At 46.9% G+C, this 19,479-nt stretch overlaps 1 protein-coding gene across 5 annotated transcripts in view; it reads left to right on the top strand.

Annotated features, from left to right (window-relative positions):
• AXIN1 (axin 1) overlaps positions 1-19,479 on the top strand; it is an 87,869-nt gene that overhangs the window by 37,011 nt on the left and 31,379 nt on the right. For all 5 annotated transcript variants that reach the window (XM_064520577.1, XM_064520579.1, XM_064520575.1 and 2 more), the window contains exon 3: positions 9,899-10,039. In XM_064520577.1, the coding sequence (XP_064376647.1) occupies positions 9,899-10,039 (141 nt within the window). The remainder of the gene's footprint in view (positions 1-9,898; positions 10,040-19,479) is intronic.

Here is a 19,479-nt window from a genome sequence, read left to right as displayed (position 1 = left end):
TTTGTTTCACAAAGGCCCTTTTGGGTCTTGCTGAGCTGCTGGGCCAGATGGGCGATGCTCCGGGGTGGAAGCCGTGCCGGGGGGTGTCTGCGAAGCCTGCCCAGGGCTGCAGGTCTGGGAGATGCTTTCGGCTGTTTATTCCGTCTGCGGAGGAAGCCTCCTCCTCTGAAGCTGAGGTGGGAGGAACGGAGGGACGGCTGCTCTGCTCGCTTGGCGTGGTCTGGAAGGCTTTGAACGTTTGAGGGGTTCGGTGGTATTCTTACATCTGCACCGGCATGGTTGCACGTTGCTCTCCGTTGCCCGTTCTGGGAGGAAATGCTTGCCGTACAACACCTTTACATCTCCTAGCTGCCTTGCATGCGTTCCTGGGGAAGAGAAACCCCTGGGCAAACGCACGGGATCCCCTGCAGAGCCCCCCGTGACTCTCTGTGGAGGGTCTCCTGCCTCTGCCTGTCCTGCATTACCAGAGTATCTGGGAGAATCACCGGGCCGAGCAGAGAAGCGGCAGCAGGCAGTGCTCTCTGAAACGGCTCGTGTGTTTGTTCGTCCACTTAAACACATAGATATCATTTTGCCGTATTAAGCATAAATGTGATTTCACCCCGCAAAGCCAATTAGCGAAGGGGAACTGTCTCACCTATCCAGCTGTTGCAGAATTTTCCTCGGCTCTTGGTTTAAGTTGGGGGAAAGGAGACCATGCCGTATTGTCAGCTTTCTGTGCCTGTGTTGGCTCTTGAGGCAACTTCTTCTGGCATCTTGGGTGTGGATGCTCAGCACGTCCCAGTCTGAGCTCAGTTCTGTCCCTTCCAAGGCAACGTTAAAGACGCTGATGCTCCTATGGCGTGTTGTCTGACAAAGGCCACGGCATGGAGGTGAGCGTTGCTCATCGGTGGGAGCGATACACCCTGGGCATCTGCGATACACATTTGGCATTGCTGGTTATGCTCTGTTTTTAGTAACTTTTTAAGATGCTGCAAAGGCCCTTTTGAAGGATTGATGGAGCCAGGCTGCTCCAAAGCAGTAAGACTCTGTCAAATCACATATTGCCTCATTTTCATGATGGGTCAGATTAAATTAACGCAGGCAAATAACTGTCCTGCATACTTTATAGAAAGCTTCCCAATCAAATGTCAACCTTTCATAATGCACTGGGATTTGTATGAATCATTGCACAGAGGCCTGGTTTTTAGAAAAGCTGAGGGATGGTGTAAGTTCGGACTCGCATGTTGAAATGAGCCTAAGCAGATACCCATTACTGTTAGAAAGATATAGAACAAAATGTTCTGCTACTTTCGCTTTATTCCAGGAAGATGATTTAAGCAGTCCTGGTAAACGATGTGCAGACAGTGTGTTGCCCATAATTTGGCTTTCATTTTAATTCATTTCTTGTGTATTGAATTATTAAGTAAATGAGATTTCTGGTCTGATTCTAGGGAAGATGTGCCTGGTTTTTAGGAAGGACTTGACTTTTGTGGCAGCAAAACTGGATTTTTACAGTTCTGATTTAAAAATATATCTGTAGACAGACTAGGGAATTCTACTGGGGTGGGTAAGACTGTGCACAGCCTTGCCTCCGTCAAAACGAAGGTATTGGTGGGCTCATTTGTAGAAGCATGGTCGGATGAAATCTTGAAGGACTTATTCTCCAGTTTCCACAGATTGCCGTAGTCGCATCCCAGTGTCTGAAAGCCTTTCTTAAGAAAGTTGTATTGGTGGTAATGTCAATACAGCCCAAGTATTTAGTCCATCAAGACTGTATTTGCCTGGCAGGGTTGGACACTGAGTGCTTTGGTGTCAGGGATGCTGTCTGTGGTTACGTAGTTATGCCATAGTGTGGGACCATCCTTTCTGATGACTCGATTCAAGGAGCAGTGGTCAAATGGAAGATTCCTCCAAGGGGAGAATTACTGGAATGGTTCTGAGCTGTTTGGGATTTTCCTTCCTGTATTTCAACTTCCTGCATAGATGCTCACAAAATCTAGGTCATTTTTCTCGCCTACCCTTCTGTATCCTGTGACCTAAATCACTAGTGTCAATGGATGCATCTTCTGTAACCTCAGTCCCGAGGAGCAGTATGTGCTTGGTAAATGCATAGGAGTTAAAAATTGGAAACTCAGATTGGTAGATCCTGTGTTTAGGTTTTGTAACTGTACTTTAATGCTCAGCAATAATTACTGAAGCTCCCCATAAAATAATCTCAGCATACGCCTAAAATGGAATTGAATGCCTTAGAATATAAGAGGATATGAGCCCTTATCTGAACTTTTAGTTAAGTTTTTATTTATTTCAATTCTTCCTCCAGTGTGGGAGGATGAATAAGTACGGAAAAAGATACAGATTTGCAAAGGCAAGGAGTGCTAAAGAGTGTCTTTTTTTTCCTTCTTCAGCTTTCAAAAGCCAGACAGTAATCATAAATTCCCTGATAGCTGGAGCATGCAGAAGTCATCTTTAAGCCTACAAGTGACAAGCTGCTGTTGCTTTTCAAACTTTAGATTTCATTTTCTGTAAGACACAACTTTGATCTGATTTCTTTGTAATGCTCTGCACTACGCTTGGGCTGCTGTGCTCAGACTGCAGAGCTCCAGGTTAACTTTCTTGGAGAGAGCCATCTGGAGACCTCAAAGAACAGATTAACTTGTCCAGAATTTATGTGATCTTTGAAGAAGCTGCCCTTGCCTAGAACACATGTGATTAGCTTGACATTGACAGTGATAAAGTCGAAATGCACAGCAGTGTCTGAGTACCCGGAGTAATTGGGAAGAGTTTTAAGTGGAGCAACCCTGAGGATTTGCAATCAAATTATGAGCTAAATCCCCAATTGTAACCTCTTGACTAGACTCTCTGAGTCTTTAGTGCAGGTTAAATCCAGGAAGGAGTAAAGGTTTTTAGCTTTGCTTCTTCGTAGACATTTCACCCTTAGCTCCAAAACATACCAGTGGCGATTTATTGGAGAATGCTGTGAATGCTTTGGGATATTTCTAATAGTTTTATGCCCAATTCAGTGCAACCTTTGGTGGTGGTTGATGGTACCATGGACCAGAAACTGAAACTTTTCCGATCAGTTGGTAGATTAAGGTAATCACTTCAACTCAGACGTCCCCGTAGATATTATTCTAATCTCTTGTTTAAAGGTGACCCTGCCACTTGGACGTTGTTGTCAGCTAATTGACGGCATGTGCTGTTTAAATATGCTTAGGGGATTTGCTTCAGATCACACATCATAAGCGAACGTGAGTGCTTTTTAATTTGATTGACTGGCTGTGATAATGAAATGCGGTATTGCATGAAGGATGTGACAGTTACCCACTTGTTGGGAGCTGCAAGTATAGCAAGTAAGAGAGCTCTGTTTGAGTGTGTCTTGCCAACCAGAGACTCGGCAAGCCATCGTTTTGAGATCTTGGGGGGGGGCATGGACATAACTTGTTCAATGGAAAAAATTAATTTTTTTCACACTGAATAAATGGGAGATGTTAAAATGATTAGAGGAAAGGATCTCTCAGCATTAGGCTGCATCCTCCCAATCATGAAGGCAAAATGACCAGAGAAACCCAAATAAGTGTAATGCTTGTGCTGGTTTTCTCCTGCAAATGTAGTTCTGGGCAGAGTAATCTTCTTTAGAAACACAGGACTTTAAAAGCTTAAACTGACTTGTTAGAAGTTGGTGTGAGAAAGCAGGGTGGGAACACAGAGGGTCAATAACTGGATCTGACTGAACTGCTGCGCTTCACTGGTGTGTGGTCTCTGGACCCTGCTTTAGGGACAGCTCACCTTGACCTCAGCCCACCAAAAGAGAGAAGTAGGAATTGTATCCCACCATGAGGCTTCCTCAATGATGTGGAGGAAGGAGGGTATCTCAGCAGCTAGACCTGCTGCGAGCTTCTTGTTCGGTGTGATGAGAGTTTGGGGCGTCCTTCCCCCAGACTTACCCCAGTCCCTACTTTTCCTACTGCTCAGAGCTTTTCAAGGCAACTCGTGAGGTGTGGGCGTCCATCAGCTGCCTTGTGGCTCAAGCTGTCTAGAAAGTGGAATTTCCCTCATGTTAAAAAAGAGCTGCTCCCCCAAATAACCGCAAGTTCAAAGTACATCATGGGAGGAAATACTCTGAAAGCACTGTTTAGAGCGAACCTAAGCAGAATGCCTTGGCTTTTTGTGGTTGTCAGCTCTATGAACCATTTTCTCATGGATTTACTAATCTAGTTTCTCAAAACAGCTGCTTCCTTGATTGCACAGGAATTGGGAGGTGCCTAGCCACGCTGCCGAGGAGTTTGGAGATGCACTCCTCTGAGTCAGGCAGGTGGGGGATCTTGGCAGGAGGATGATTGCCAGCCTACCTGGTTTCCATCACAATCACCGTGTTCAATTATTTGAGTCAACATTTTCTTCCAGAAAAGCGTTCTGTCATAAAAATTCAGCTCTAGAGCCAGAGAAGATGGTAGCAATGAAATGAGTTAATTCGATCAGCTTCCCTGCTAGAGTGGGAGCTGCCAGCAGACTTGGGAAGACCGTATTTCACTGGCCTGCAGTTAGAACATTGTGCAGCTTGTTCTCTGCAATGACAGTTTAAATTCTGCAGAATAGAAGTGCTTAGAGGCCTTTTATCTCCAAGGAAGTTTCCTACTTGCTTTAGGTGTTTTATTTCCATGTTTGATTAGAAATATCAGTGAAGAAGATAGGGAGCTGCTGAGAACCGACGGGAGTGCCCTGTGGGTTTGGCACTGCGGACAGGAGCTGTGAAGTCTTTTGTGCAGGGTGGATGGTGATGGTGATGGTGGAACCCTTTCCCAGGTAGCCCTGCCTTTCTTCTCAGAGCCAAGAGTAGCGTGTCTGGCAGAAATTTGCCACTTTGCATCTTTGATTTAAAATCGAAGTAGCCATCCGTGTGGAACTGTGTGAAGGAGAGAGGGGATCCCAGGAAAAATGTCTTCAGGGAATTGCAGCACAGTGGGAATTCTGGCTAGTCTGTGTCTTCTCTCCACTTGCCCTGGCCTCTCTTCTCTCATCTGTTGAAGCTTCAGGGTCTGACAGTGCTAATGTCGTATGTGCTGTTCTGGGTTTGAGAAGTGGGAAATTAAGCTTCATATAGGGATGAAATATAGTTAAGAGAATATGCAAAATAAGCTCTGAGCAGGTAGAAGGAAGCCCTAAGGAGATGTTTCCTCATTTCCTACAACAGTTTTGGCCCTTGTCAGTACTATCAGACTCAACAGTGATCAGTGGAGGGCTTTATCCAAAGTAAAGGCAGCTGGTCAGATTGACTTAGGTCACTATGATCTCTATTATACTTGTTCCATATGCGGTTGTTTTGAGGGCTGAGCAGCTGAGATCCACAGAGAAGAAATGCAGCTTTATTTTTGTGCCATATCCGTGTGAAATGTTCTGTGTTCATTTCAGAAACATGCACTGCACTAGGGGTATAAAAGACATTGCGGAAGTCTGCAGGCATTTGTGTGAAGTCTAACTTTAAATGCTCACCTTTCCTTTTATTGACCTCATCCCCACGTAGAGCCCGGTATGTGAGGTTTTCAGCTGACATTTCAAATCGCTCTGAGTGTCTCTGTATCCCTTTTACAGCCGCCTCCCCTCCCAGATCAGAAGTGACCAGGTTTTTGCTAGACTCCACGTTCCTTTAATGTTTTCTTACTAATAGATGTTGAAAGTGTTCTTCAGAGGCACGGCACAAAACATTCAAATAGTGATATGAGCCAGCTGAAGAGAGTTGTCAGGGAGAGGGAACATTAAGAGAAGGATTGAATACAGATGGATTCCTCAAAAGTAATGTAACCTGTTATGATTGCTTTGAAATCCTATACCCTTTCCCTGTACTTATGCTTACCAAAAGTTTACATTTGCATTGATGCATTAGAGGCAGAGCTAAAATGTAAGTAATCCCTGTTGTATACATGCTTTAAGCGTGTAATTTTAGCTAAATACGACAGTTGTGACCGAAGTCTTTCCTGTGTTCTGGGAGGCAAGTTCACAGCCCTGTGCGGTTCGGTAGGGGAGTTCTTGCATCTCGGATGCTCTGGAAAGGAGAGGAGCCATACGGCTCCCATCTGGTCGGTGTTACCTGGTGAATTCCTTTCGCCATCTCAGGTTCATACCCGGTGAACTCTTAAACTGCTCTGCGACGGTGGCGTGGGGAAAGAACTGCTTTATTTTTTCCCTGTATCAGAACCATGTGTGTCTCAGTTCTGCTTTGGGTTGTTTTCCTAGTGAAAAGCACAGGGATATGGCTCTGATCACCTCCCGGGACTGTTCTTGTGCACACGTGCATCCGATCTTCTGCACCAGACCTTTCGAGCTAGGGTGAGAAAGAGGGGAGGGAATGGGAGGCTGCAAGACCCGACGAGCAAAGGGAGCCTCCCATTCCTTCCCCAGGTCGCTTCATCTTCAGGACTCAAAGTTGGGAAAAGCCATGATGATGTTTCAGAGCTCAGAGTGTGGCAGAATGGGAAATCGCCCCTGGGAGCTCAGCCGGAGCCGCTACCTCCATGCAGGCGTGACACCGCTTGCCTTGCCTTGGTAAAAAGTGCTGGTGCTGCTGGGCTTGGAAGCATGCCCTCACTCCTTCCCTGCTGTCCGAGACCTCCACCGGGGTCTGGCAGGGGAAAGCACTGGACAGCAAGCCTCTCTGAAGGGGAGACGAACAGAGCCATGCTAAGGAACCTTATCTTATGAAGCACATGGTCTTCTGAGGGTTAGGAGGCGATGCCCCCTCCGCGTCCAGGCTGAACACGTCGTGGTGACGTGGCTCGCCAGGGACGCTTCCCTCAGCCAGGAGCTGCTGCTGGAGACTCGGGAGCGTCCTTCGTGCCGCAGGGAGCGTGCTCGGGAAGCACCCGGAGACTCGGGCTGTCGTTCCCCCACACTTGCAAGGTCATCAGGCTGCGAGCTCCAGCTGCGGGCCCAGGCTCCCCGGCCCGGACTGCACGTTCCCACCGCCTGGCCTGCGCTGGTGGGGTGGGGAGCCTGGGACGGACGGTGAGCGGACAAGGCTGACCCAGACGTGAGGGCAGTGATGACGAGCAATTTTCCACCACGCAGGTGCTCCTGAAAAGCTCCAGAAAGCAGGAACAGCAGAGCTTAGTTCCCATGCAGGTGCACTGAACACGGGCTCCAATCTTGCCATTTACAAAAAGTGAAGGTAACAGAGGGTTATAATGATTAAAAATCCCACAAGGTTTTGTTTACTTCTTGAAGCACAGTACATAGGAAGTATTGCCATATCAGCAGGACTAAATCTGGGGAGATTGGAGGTGTTTTCCTTCTCTTCTGCATGATCAGCTGATAAAAATGAGAAATCGATGAGTCTGTGCATTTTCTTCTGTATATTGTAAGTCATCTGCTGTGCTTTATTAATACCCTGCTAGAATAACCCACTCCACTTCCAGAGTGGCCGGGCAAAAGGTCCACTCGAAGGTGGTGTTACATTTTAATTGGGTTATCCAAAAAGCATCCTCTCTTTGCCCGCAGGGAAGGCCTGACCTATCCATCATTCGCACCTCAATTTAAGAGGTTATATCTGCCTCCATCGCGCAACTGTCATATCAAATTTGACAGGAGGGTTACACTGCACAGCGCTCCTTTAATATTCAGAACTGACCATTATGCAAGGGAAGAAGTGGAGAATGGGGTGGTGGTAAGATTTTGACTTATTATACCTTGCTTTTTAGGGCAACCTTGTTCAAATTATTTCCAGCCTTAAATATTTGCCCTAGAAATCTGTTCTGAAATCTGACGGACTATAGAAATGAGGATGCTCCGTCACATGTTTAAAGTAACAGTCGGAAAGTTTGCATGCTGGAAAATGTTCGTGGTAAGAGTCTTTAACCAGTCAACGCTGTATCATACTGGACAGTGGAGAAGCTTCTTAAGACGCCCTTTGCTTATGACAGTAGTGAAAAACCTCAGGTGACTCAGCTTAGGATGCTCTTTACACCACCCTTGCGCTATGCTGAGCTCAATCACGCAAGGAGAAGTAGCTTGGTGCTTTTGCTGTTTTGGGGCAAGTGAAGTATTAGTTTTCTTTTTGTCAGAATAAAAGAGTGCATTTGTTTCTCACTGACCCCCTAATGAACCTAAAGCAACATGATTTTTCATGGTGACCTGTGAGCACGCTGCCTTCTCTTTAGCTTCCATGACCTCTTGTAGTACAAAGAAAATAGTATGTTGTGGTTTCTAGAAGCGTAAGGGCATGGGGAATAGGAGCTACGCAAGCAGTTTATTAGCTGCTGGCTATAGCCTTGCTTAATTCGGTTTTGAAAATACTTTGCTAAACCTCGTCCTTGGGCCCCTAGTTCCATTTCATGAACAGCTTCTGTAAACCTCTGCCTCACGTGGGTTGTCTGCTAATTCCAGCTCATGTAGTGGCTGCTGTGAAGCAATCGGCAGCTGTTATCAGTGGATGGTTATCCCATGTTCATACTCTGTAAAAAATATGATGCCAGTTTTTCCCTTTGCTGGTGTTGTGCCTCTTCCTTATCTCCAGTCCTTCGGTCCGCATGTTTCTCTCGCGTTTCCCCTCATCCTGTCTAAACGTAAACTCCTCAGGGCAGGGACTGTTTTTTAGGTAGGGCTTTGACCGCTGCTCTAGAGCCAGCAAAGCGTTTCAGAGCAGAGCTGAGGAGCACAGATGGCCTGATGCGTCCTCCTCGGAGGTGCGCTTGGCCAGGCTCCATGACGAGCCGTGTGAGCTGGGTGCCAGTTACTGCATTACTAAATATGAGATTACGCTGGTGAGCTGCATGATCTGAATTAAAACAGGATTCCGATTTTCAGAGCCAGTAACAGACCTTGGAAAACACATCAACTCATCAACTTTAAGATGTCTTGCAAGCGTGGATGGCTGCTTTTAATTTCGTCTGTGCTGCTCTTCATGCAGAGGGGTAGTCAGGGAGCGCGTGGGCTTAAATGATGCCGTGTTACTGTGCCAGCGTGAACCTTTCAGCTTGTGCATCTTTCTGGCAAATTACAAAATGATTTGTACTAACAGTAAGATGAAGGTGACTGTGTGGTGCGACTGTGCTGAGGTGTAACAGAGTCAGAGGCGTGTTGGCAGCAGTCGCTTTTCTATGCCAGTGGTAGTGCCAGCATTAAGGAGCCACTTGCCCACTTGTTTCACGAGCTGCTGCACTGTTAATCCAGGTCTCCTTCTGTGCAAGGAGCTGTCTTCCCACGCTAATCCATGCGGGTGGCCTCTCTTCCTGCTGTTTTCTTTAAGAGAAGAAGGTTGGCCTGCTTGCTTATTTACTTGAATAACCTGCCTGCAAGACAAGGTATGTGGTTGTGCACGAAGATCCATGGCCAGATTGTCTGTTGGGAAAAGTTGTGCAATTAGACAGTTCTTGCTGATGGAATTTGCAAGTGTTTCATGTACCCAAGTGTGACGTTTGAGGTCTGCTTTAGATTCTTGGCTGTAAGCAACAACCATTTCTTCCTTTATCTCCCTTGCTTGGCAAACATGCTGGAGCAGGGTGAAGAGGGATAAAAAACCAAGCGTAGAATGGGTAAGCCATGCTACATCCGTCACAATCAGAAAAGTAGAATGAAGCCTGTTTTGACCAGGAAAGATGCTGTCTCATTACCTAGATACTGCTCTTAGATGTCCTGCCTTCCTCATAAAATGACAGTGCTAAGCACTTAGCCAAGGTACAGTAAGTCGTGAACGTGAATTGGATGACTTCTGTATAGGTTTGCACCCTCTCTTTCTTCAACTCTATCAATATCATCTTCATTACTCCATGAATCCCCTTTTGCTTCCGGTTATGAGTAAAACTGTTCGCTTAGTATGAACATAGTCATAGGACAGAGTCGTCCTGCCCAGTGATGCAGAGAACCCAGTCGCAGTAGGGTCAAGGTTGTGTCCTTTTAATTTGACTCTGTTTCCTTTTTCTTCCAGGCATGGGTCATGGAGAGAGCCCGTTAACCCTTACTATGTCAACACGGGATATGCCCTGGCACCGGCCACCAGTGCCAATGACAGCGAGCAGCAGAGCATGTCCAGTGATGCAGATACGATGTCACTGACAGACAGCAGTGTGTAAGTAACTTCGATTTGATGTAACAGTACCTGGGATGTAGACTGCTTCTTTCTTAATGGTGGTGCTGGTTTTGTGTTTGTCCGGGGGAGGCACTGACAGAGACGGTGCTGGGAGAATATCTGACTAGACCAAGGTCGTGGTCATTCTAGCGTTCTTTCTGAGCGCTGTTGCTTTGTCATTGTGCGGGCTGCTCTGACTTGTCGTCTTGGGAACATTTGCAACGTCAAATGCTTTGAGTGGGCTAAAATAAATGATGCTTGGCAGGAGTTCCTGCAGTGTTTCTTGCCAGGTGCAAATGGATGTGAGCTCTCTTTGCGTTCCTCCCCGTCAGGATGAATCAGATGGCAATCCAGTCAAGACTTGTGCTGTTGCTCTTTTCTCTGTCTTTTATCTTTCCAAAGTTCCCACTTGCCCCTGAAAAACACAGTATTTGGGTGGCTGATTACTGAATGAAGGCCGCATGAAGAGTTCCAGTAAGCGCTTTGCTGGAATACAGCTCCGGAAACTTCTCAGACTTCTTATCCAAAGCTGAGGTAGAACTCATCTGCAGTTGTACCTCTGCATTCAGTTATCCTCATTTTGCATGATGGATCACAAGATTAAGCTGGGTTAGGACAGTACCTACGACTGAGGAGACTTGGGCTCACCTCCAGGCCCCTCACAGTAGCGTTCCAGTGTTGCATTAGTTTTTCAGTGCCTCGGGCCTGTCTGGAAATAGCTTTTCCTCCAAAGTGTGCTGTAATGGGGAATGTTACGCAAGGAAATACCAGATTCTTTCTCTTGGTCTGTGTAATAGAAAAGCTAAGTAGATTGAGATGCCTTTGAACGCAGAAGATAATTTGACTAAGCCTCTGTAGCTGCTCTGTAGGATGCCAGTGAAAGTGTATTCAAAAAGAAAAGAACATCAGCCCCCTGGAAGCTGTTCATCCAGAGCTTGCAGAGGGTCCTGCTGACCTGCTGTCACTTCTGTAAGCATGTGCCAGCGTGGACTGTGCTGGGGGAGTGGATGTGCAGCGTGGATGTTCTGGGGATGGGGTGTATAGGTCTTGGGGGTGAGGTAGGATGCTTCAGATGATAATTCCAGTCCAGGCTGTGCTCTGCTGCTTGTTGGCTTGTTATCACAAATCTGGAGATGCACTACCTGTACACATCGTGGCAAGAGGGGATGGTACAGACTGGTGCACTGTCATTTATTCCCATCCAGTTCATCTCCTCAGATGTTTTCCCGCAAGTTCCTACATAACTGAAGCAATTACCTGTGGCCTTAATGGATTCAGAACTGTTCAGGAACTGAACCTGGGGAATCTCCACATCATGCTTAGGCCTATATGTCTGCTGCAGCCTCCTCCCTCTGCCGCAGTTATAGCAGATACCTTGCATCATGGCCCGATGAAAGCTGTAAGACAAGCCAATATGTCCATCCTTTTAGCACTGAAGAAACTAAAATACGCAAGGAGATTCATTCCAGTCTTCCTTTTTGTGGTGCATTAAGTTCCTTCCAAGCTGCTGGAATTGCAAAGCATCCATTCCCTTTCCATGGGCTTGGATTCCTCTCACACCTTGCAGACATTTATGAGACGTAATCACCTGTGACTGCTGTCACAGTGTGGTAGGGGAGCCGAAGTCTCAAGCTGTTTTTACTCTACGTCTGCTGTGAAGGACTCCTTCCTAAGTAGTTTTTTGCTAGTAGCGGTGAACGTGCAACTCTCAACCTATGGAGCCCCCCAGCAGTGTGTTTCCCAGGAAATACGGTGTTTCAGGATTTGTCAGATCACCCCAAAGCTGTTTTAATACCAAGTGAGAGTTCAAGGCATTCTTTCCCAAGTGGGGACCTCTTATTTGGCAAAGCCCTCCTTCTCTGTCATTCACGTGTGTGGAAATGCCCCCTTGGGAATTTTTTGTAACCCTGAAATCTCAAGTGTTAATTTAGATGGAGCATCCAAATTTTAAGCTTTCTACAAATACAAAACCTTGTGCTGCAGTAGAAGCTTTGAATGTATAGAGGTCTTTCAACTCACCCCAGACATCCTAGACAGTGACAACATCTGATGTGCCCCTTCATTTGGTTTGTGCCTGTTCTTTCTTGACAGATGTGGTGTGAAGGTGAGCAGAATTGCACCAGCTTAGAGAAGCTTAAGGGCCTGTTTTTCTGTAACATATAACTTTCCACCTAATTATTAGACTGCTAAGTGAGGAAAAAATACAGCTTCTGCAATTGTCCACCCTGCCTGGAAGTACCTTTGATTCACAGCTACTGTTGCAGCGTAACAGTGCGCACTTGGCACAGCAGGAAACTTCAGAAAGTTCAGCGGTGGTTTGTAGGAGAAGCTGGGGTATCTGTGTCTACCCATACCTGCCTTGTGGGCTCACTGGAAGGTGTTCCCAGCATGATTCCAGTTGGACCTAACTTTAAGGTTGGCCTTGCTTTGTCTGTGGGGGGAGGCTGACTAAAGCCCTCCGGAGGTCTCTTCCAACCTAAATTATTCTATGATTCTTTGAGACTAATACGGCCTTTCCTTGCAGAACTAGGCCTTCTGGGGAGCAATAAGAGGTCATCATCTCACTGTCAGGCAGATGCACACAACTACATAAAAATTCCAGGTCATCTATGTCCGGGTCATATGTCTTGTGTTACCCATCTGCAAAACTCTAGTGGTGCAGAGACTGGGGACAATACGTTTGCCGTATGCTGCATGAATAAACATTCACTTCTATGAGGAAATTACCACATTTTTGAAATCTATATCAGAAATATCTGAAAATCCTGATAGTTTCGTCTCTTGGGAGCCGGCAACTCTAAGTTAGCACAAGAGATTCATCACAGAGCTGGAATTTGCAGGGTAAAGCCATTCATCTGTGCACTACCAGCAGCCATACTCAGTATCCAGACTTCTCTGATGAGCAAAAGCCCCAGATGCCTACAGGGGATCGTCTTTGCAGGACTCTCTGTGCCTTTCTGCTGATTCTCAGGATGACACAGGGATTTTGACAGATGACCTTTCTAAAGATACTGTTTGGCATTCCATCCCTTAAACAATTTCCTATCCGTAACAGCACATAATGTGGGTTAGATACTAGCCTGGCTCTTGCCTGTACAAGTGTCAGTGAAATAAATAGCTCCTGTAAATTCAGGATATTCTTCTGCTGAAGAGGAAGCTACCCATAATTAATAATTAACTCAGTTGAGGAGATTCTCCATATTTGCAGTTTAACAAATTCTCAGTCCAGAAAAACCCCCAGAGGATATCAAGTCACTTTTTCTCATAGGAGAAACTGGTAAATCTCTTCCTTCAGCTATGAAGGCTGCCTTCACCAGAGCACAAGCAACACATACAGCCTATCTTCCTAAGGGCTGCCTGGAATAACTCACTAAGTTCTGTCATGGTCTATGCCCTAGGCATAGCTTGCCACGCCAGAGACCAAAGGTAGAAATACTGTTCTGCACCTGGTGTGGCCAAGTCAATAGGAGCTCTGCGGTCCTTCACCCAAACTTGGCAGTCGTCTTTATGTCAGGGTCCGTTCTGACATACCTGGAGAACAGAAAATGTTGGGCAGCTTTGGAGTAGCTGATTTGGGACAGGGTATCTTCTGGCTTTGCTGAGGTGCTTCTGAATATCACACAGAGCATTTTACTTCCCTGAGTTATTTTCCTCTTGATTTCTTTGCTGCCAAATTCGGCTCAGGCTGCAGTTGTTTCTCAATATGATCAGTGCCTGAGCAGTTCTGTTTCGTGTCTGGTCACCACTGCACTTTTATACAACTGCTACCCAGGAGCCCCCTCCAAACCTTTTTTTGCTTTTTCTAGTTAACACCCTCATGACAGAGCCCTGCATCTCACCCACAAGACAACTTCCTTAAAGATGGTCTGCAGAGAAAGAAAAAAATGGGTTATGGGATTTTTTTTTTTTTTTTTGATGTTGTTGCATCTCTGTGATGAAAAAAGATTTAGGGGAAAATACTCTGTTTGCTCTGCTTTTTAGTAGTGCAAATGCAAAGTGTCTTTCTGTAGAGCAGAAAGCCTTTGATTCTTCAAGCGAAAGATGACAGGTTTACAGAATTAGGAGACCGTTTTATTAACAGCAATGCTGTAAACACGAAGTCCTCCAAGAGGCTCGTTTAGAGTCGTTGTGAATGTCAGGAGCTGTCAGACCTCATGGGAGAAACATTCCACCTGTGTCCTGGGTGTCCTTAATGGGTGCTGCCCAGCACGTTACAGCAGTTCGCCACCTCCCCTTGGTTAATACAGCGAGCTGGTGAATCCCTGATGTGGCTGCAGATATTCAGGAGAGCTGATAGAGCAACCTGTCTGGCCAGTTTTGAGCACTGTTTCTCCTCCGCACAGCGTCCGTGTGCCCGCTCCCTGGTGAGCAGACATGGGCCGGGAGGTCAGGGAGCTCTTGGCCCCCGCAGTACTTGTGCAGCAGGTCTGCCGCTCACGCTCTGTGCCCAGGGCGTAAAGGGTGGTGAATCCCCTCGCTTCAGACCCCTTTTATCCCAAGTCATGCATCTTGGTCCGAGGTGGAGCACTTCTGATATTTCTGTTGCCCTCTCTTACCAGGTTCATAGATAGTTGGGGTGGGATTTTTGGTCTTATAAGTTGTGGTTAATGGCATCCCTTAACTTTCATTAGCTGCACGAAGTGTTTAGTTTTGCCTTGCTCACATGACTTGCCTTGCTAATGAAGACTATGGCCATGCTTCAGAGTCCTCTAACCATTCCTGCCTTCCCAGGAGCTCTAGGCATCCAATACTGCCTTTCCTGTAATGGCCCATCCCTAACACTGGATATTACTGCACAGGAGATTCTTACACTTCATGAGAAAGAACAGTTTGTCAGTCTTACCCTTTTTACCCTTTCGAATTAGGGGTTTTGTTTTTGTTTTTACCACTTCCCAGCTCTGGCTTGCTCAGAAGGTTTCTTTATGAGGCTTGGGTTGGAGGAGGCATTTGCAACCTGCAGTTGTGGATCGGATGTCAGGATGTCACACATACCTTATCCATCTCAGGTTGCAAAATGGAGGCTGCAGACCCTGGCTGAAGTGTCGTGGGAGAAGGAGGATGCCCCTGGGACCGAAAACTGTGGAGAAACACTGATTTAAAGGCTCAGTTTGATACAAATCCAGCTGCCTTGCCAACATCCTTCTGCTATTCTTCATTTTCATCATCTGAGATGGAGCCGCAGTCTGAAGCTAGTAGGGGTCATATAACTTGTTATCAGAGGAGACAGATGCAAGAACTCTTTAAAATCTTCTTAGCTTTTAGTGCTTCCTTTTCCACGGGTCCAGTGGGCTCATGGGGTTGCACTGATAGTTATACCTGTTGTATCTTTTATGCTGAAGTTCTTCATCCTCCCAATTTTTATTTCAGTAGCTGTAATTAATTCCTTTCACAGGCAGAATAATTTCTGTTTGACCATGCTGTGCATTCTTTATTCCTTGCTCCTTTTTCCTTTAGGCGTTTTATCCCTTCTTTGCCCACATAGGCTGCTTCCAGGACTTTAATTACTACTGATATGTGCTCTACCTTCTGCTAATAACTAGCCCAATCTCAGTAGTTCATTTTAACTAAGTCTCAAAAATCATAAGAGTGAACCTGTGATCTTTCTTTTTGTGCATCTCAAACTGGATGCATGCAGATTTATCCCCAAATTATGATTCTGGACATACAGCCTTGACCTTTGGCTCATAAAAACTCTGTCTGCATTCAACATTTGCTCTTCATTATGTTGTTTAAAACTCCAGTACCAGATTTTGTTCCATTTTTACATGGCATTGCTGAACCTATCTGCCTCCTGCGTTTCAAAGGAATTTCTGCAGAATTGCTCAAGGCAGCAAAAATGAAGAACAACCAGACGCAAGTTAAAGAAGGGACTCCTGCTGCTTGACAAGACTTGCATGTCTTAGTGCTTTGAATTTAGGCCTCCTCTAAGGAAAATGGCAATAAAAGCCTCATTTGCTGATGAGCGAGGTTCTTCTCTGTGTACGCTGTTTACATATAGCAGTCAAGCTCAATAATGAAGAAATGTAGCTTCTCGTCAAAGGCAGGGCATGAATGGGGTGTGATTCCGCGGCGGAAACCTCTGTGACCCTCCATCAGAGGAGAACGTTTCCGGACAATGCGGATGCAAACACGGGCTAATTGCGGAGAGCCCCGGAGTGCTTACAGCAAGCTGAGAAAGCACGCGGGCGCACAAAGAGCATGGCTTGATGCGAGCCATGATCTGCTGGTGTTAGCCAGCTCAAGCCGGAGGAGGAGGTAAAAACACGCGAGCGCAGTATTCAGTCGCTTAGACTTTGATACAGTGCAGTTGTCACCAGCACCCTTCCAAGCTCTGGTGGTCTCCTCGTCGTGGCAAAACAGGTTTTGGAAGTGCAGTTCCTCCGCCGGGCTGTGCATATGCGTGGAAAATTGCTAGCAAAAACCTGCACGATGTTTTCGTATCATTTCCTTCTGAGCTAGGGCAAGCGGTGTCAAGAGGACAGGGTTTGCAAACAGCACCCAACCCACCTAAGAGTTTTTGAAAGTCCTTTCTGTGGTACCACGTACAACCACATGAAGGCTAACTTTCAACAGGACGTCTTTCCAGGCACTGGCAAATATTATTTTAATGTGCTGAATTTATGTAACAAGTGTGTTGGTCTCTGTTGCTTGAGGAGTCATGTTTTTGAGTAGCTTAAAAAACACAGCTCTTAAATGCCGCCCTCCACTGCTTATTTTTCAGTCTTCCTGTGTCATACGAATCCCTCTGCCCTTGTAGGCAAAACAGTCCTCTCTGTGGAAAACTGTTTTTATAATCTGAAGAGCAGCTGTGTTGTTTTAGCTGTTGGATGTGGAGGCGAGGTCTAGAGAGGACATCAGGAAACGATGGTAGCCCGCGCTAGCCCTGGTGGGACACGGTGGCCACCGAGGCCTGCAGCCGGTGGCTCGGGTTTTGTGCTCCCCGGTGAGCCCTTGGGATGTGCCTCAGGCTACCAGTGACATTCACTCTGTATCTCTAGGAATCGGAAGCTCCTTGCTTGGAGCACCGTGAAGATCTCTATCTTGTGCCCTTTTAGTGGAAAAAAATCTCCGTACCAGTAGCATCTTTCCTAAGGGGAGGGGACGGGCTGCGGCGCAGGAGGGGAGTGGTTGTCCCAGCAGAGATATCAAGGGAGGCGAAGGCAAATCGAGGTGCGGCGTCGAGGGGCAGAAGTTGAAAGGCCTTAAATCACCGCGTGGATGCTCCCATTCAGAAGCAGAAACGCCTCAAGTGGATATAGCGGCTCTCTTCCGCGAGGGCTCGCAGCGGTAAACAAGAAGCAACGTCTCCTTCTCAGCCCAGGGTTGTAGACCACCTAGATAACCATCCTCCCTCCTCTGTGCGTCCTGGCTCGTCTTTGGCTGGTGGACAGGCGTCAGGAGCCCTCGCTGCGGAAGGCCTCGGTGGGAGCCAGCTCCGGGCCACCGGCGTGGGGCAGTCATTTCGCAGGCCAGAAGGGTCCTTCTTCCTGAAGCCCTTCCCAAGCCCTGGCAGATGGCGTGCGATGCCTCGGCCGTAGCTCGGCTGGGCGGCTTGGCCGTCGTGCCGCCCCGCAGGCGCCAGGCCTCTCGTTGGCCGGGCCGCTTCGCTCGGAGGCACGGGCCGAAAATCGCGGCTTACCCCAGATCCGTTTCCTGCCTTTCCCGCGGCCGGGGATGCGGGATGACCTTGACTCCCGCCGTACTTAAGCAGGTTTAACAGCTTTTTAAGTTAGCAGGGCCCCAACAGCAACGTTCGGCACGGTGGTTGGATTTGGAGGCCTGCGGCAGAGGAGCCCCGAAGGCGCTCGTTAGCAGCGTACAGCCCAACCTCCGTCCGTCCGTCTGTCTGTCCCGTTGCAGGTCAGTGCCAGGAGCAGCGGAAGCCGCTGTGTCCCCAAAATCGCCGCCCGGTGACGTTAGCGTTAAAGAAGTGGTAGAAACTCCCTGGCTCCCCCCGTTGCGTTTCAGCGCCGAGCTCGCTGGCACCAAGCAAAATCACACGGTGAAACGAGTCGATACAGTGCTGCAAAGTTTTATTTTAAAAGCAGATGTGCTCGAAAAAATAGCTTTTTTTTCTTTTATTATTATTTCTCTATCTATTGAAAATATCTCAAAGCAAGTTACCTGACAAAGGAAAACAAAAGTGCGGTATTGGTTTTTCCTACCCCCCCTCGCCCCCCCCCGCCATCTATTGAATAAGGTTTTGTCGGGATAAAATTAAAGTGCTTATCTTTGAATTTGCTTCCTCTGGTTGAGTTGGCACGGCGCATTGAACGGAGGAATGCTCCAAGTTCAGAGGTGGCATTGGGGAATCTAGTTAAAATGACATCAAAGGCAGCACAGCGGGGCTGAACATGTGTTTGAAGCCGGATAGATTAGAGGCCATTATCAGCCTTTCGCTACTGTGCTCTGAACAAAAGTCGCTCTTTCCGCTGGGACGGCGGCTGCAGAGAATTAAAAAAAAATAAAATGAAAAATAAAATAAAAAATAAAAATTGCGCCTTCCCCTAGAAAGCCACTTTTCCGCGGCAATATCTGTGCCGCTTTAATGCGCGAGTGGTGTTCTGCTACCTGGGTTTTTTGTGCGGCGATTAAGCTGAAGTCTTGTTTACCGATTCTCACCAGAAATCACTAAAATCGTGCTGCAGCGAAAGCCTATTCCGTAAAACTTAGCGCTTGTTTGGTTGCCGTCCGTTCTGGGAAAAAGGCTACGTCTTGGCGCGGCAAAACTGTTTAACCGTTGTGACTCCAAGTTATTTTTCAAACGGAGGTTCATCATTAAAGAAAATGAAGCCTCCTAATGAAAGCTATCGTAATCGCCCGTTGTTATGGCAACGCTTTGGAAAATTGCTCTGCTCTTGTAAAGTGTCATTGACTTGGTGCTGCGGAGGTGATGTTCTCCCGTTTGCTCTTCCTCCTCCCACATTACCTGCAGCCCGCAGTCAGAGCTGTAATTAGCCTAATTTTTCTGTTTTGACATTTATTTTCCTGCTGAAAAGCATTTAATCAATCACTTTTTTTATTTTATTATAATGGTACTTGATTTTTGACTGCCTGGGTTACTAGGTGGAATTGCATTCATACGATGTAGTTTGGTCACAAGAGCAACCCGGTGGCAGCTCGGTCCGTGCCCGTCCTGTGAGGGTCATGTTTGCAAAAGAGAACCGATCTCAGATCGGTGTTTGTTAGGCTGGAGGTTTTCAGGCAAAAAAAAACATGGCAAATTGTGTTTTCCTTGCCAAATAGCATGCGAGGCAGATGCTGAAAGTCTGCTAATGTGAGCTGGTTTACCTGTTTTGTTTATGTTATCTAGAAGCAACTGCATGTGTTTGGGTTTTTTTAAGGTGATAAAGACCTTTGGCTTGTGTAAATGTGTCATCGGTGTAAGACGTGGTGGGACTGGATCATTTGCACTATTCAGAACGGTGCAAGGTCGCCTG

The sequence above is a fragment of the Dromaius novaehollandiae genome, chromosome 14 (genome assembly GCF_036370855.1).
Source record: "Dromaius novaehollandiae isolate bDroNov1 chromosome 14, bDroNov1.hap1, whole genome shotgun sequence".
Taxonomy (NCBI): Eukaryota; Metazoa; Chordata; class Aves; order Casuariiformes; family Dromaiidae; genus Dromaius; species Dromaius novaehollandiae.
Note: the sequence above shows the minus strand (reverse complement) of the source record. Positions and strands in the feature narration are given on the sequence as shown.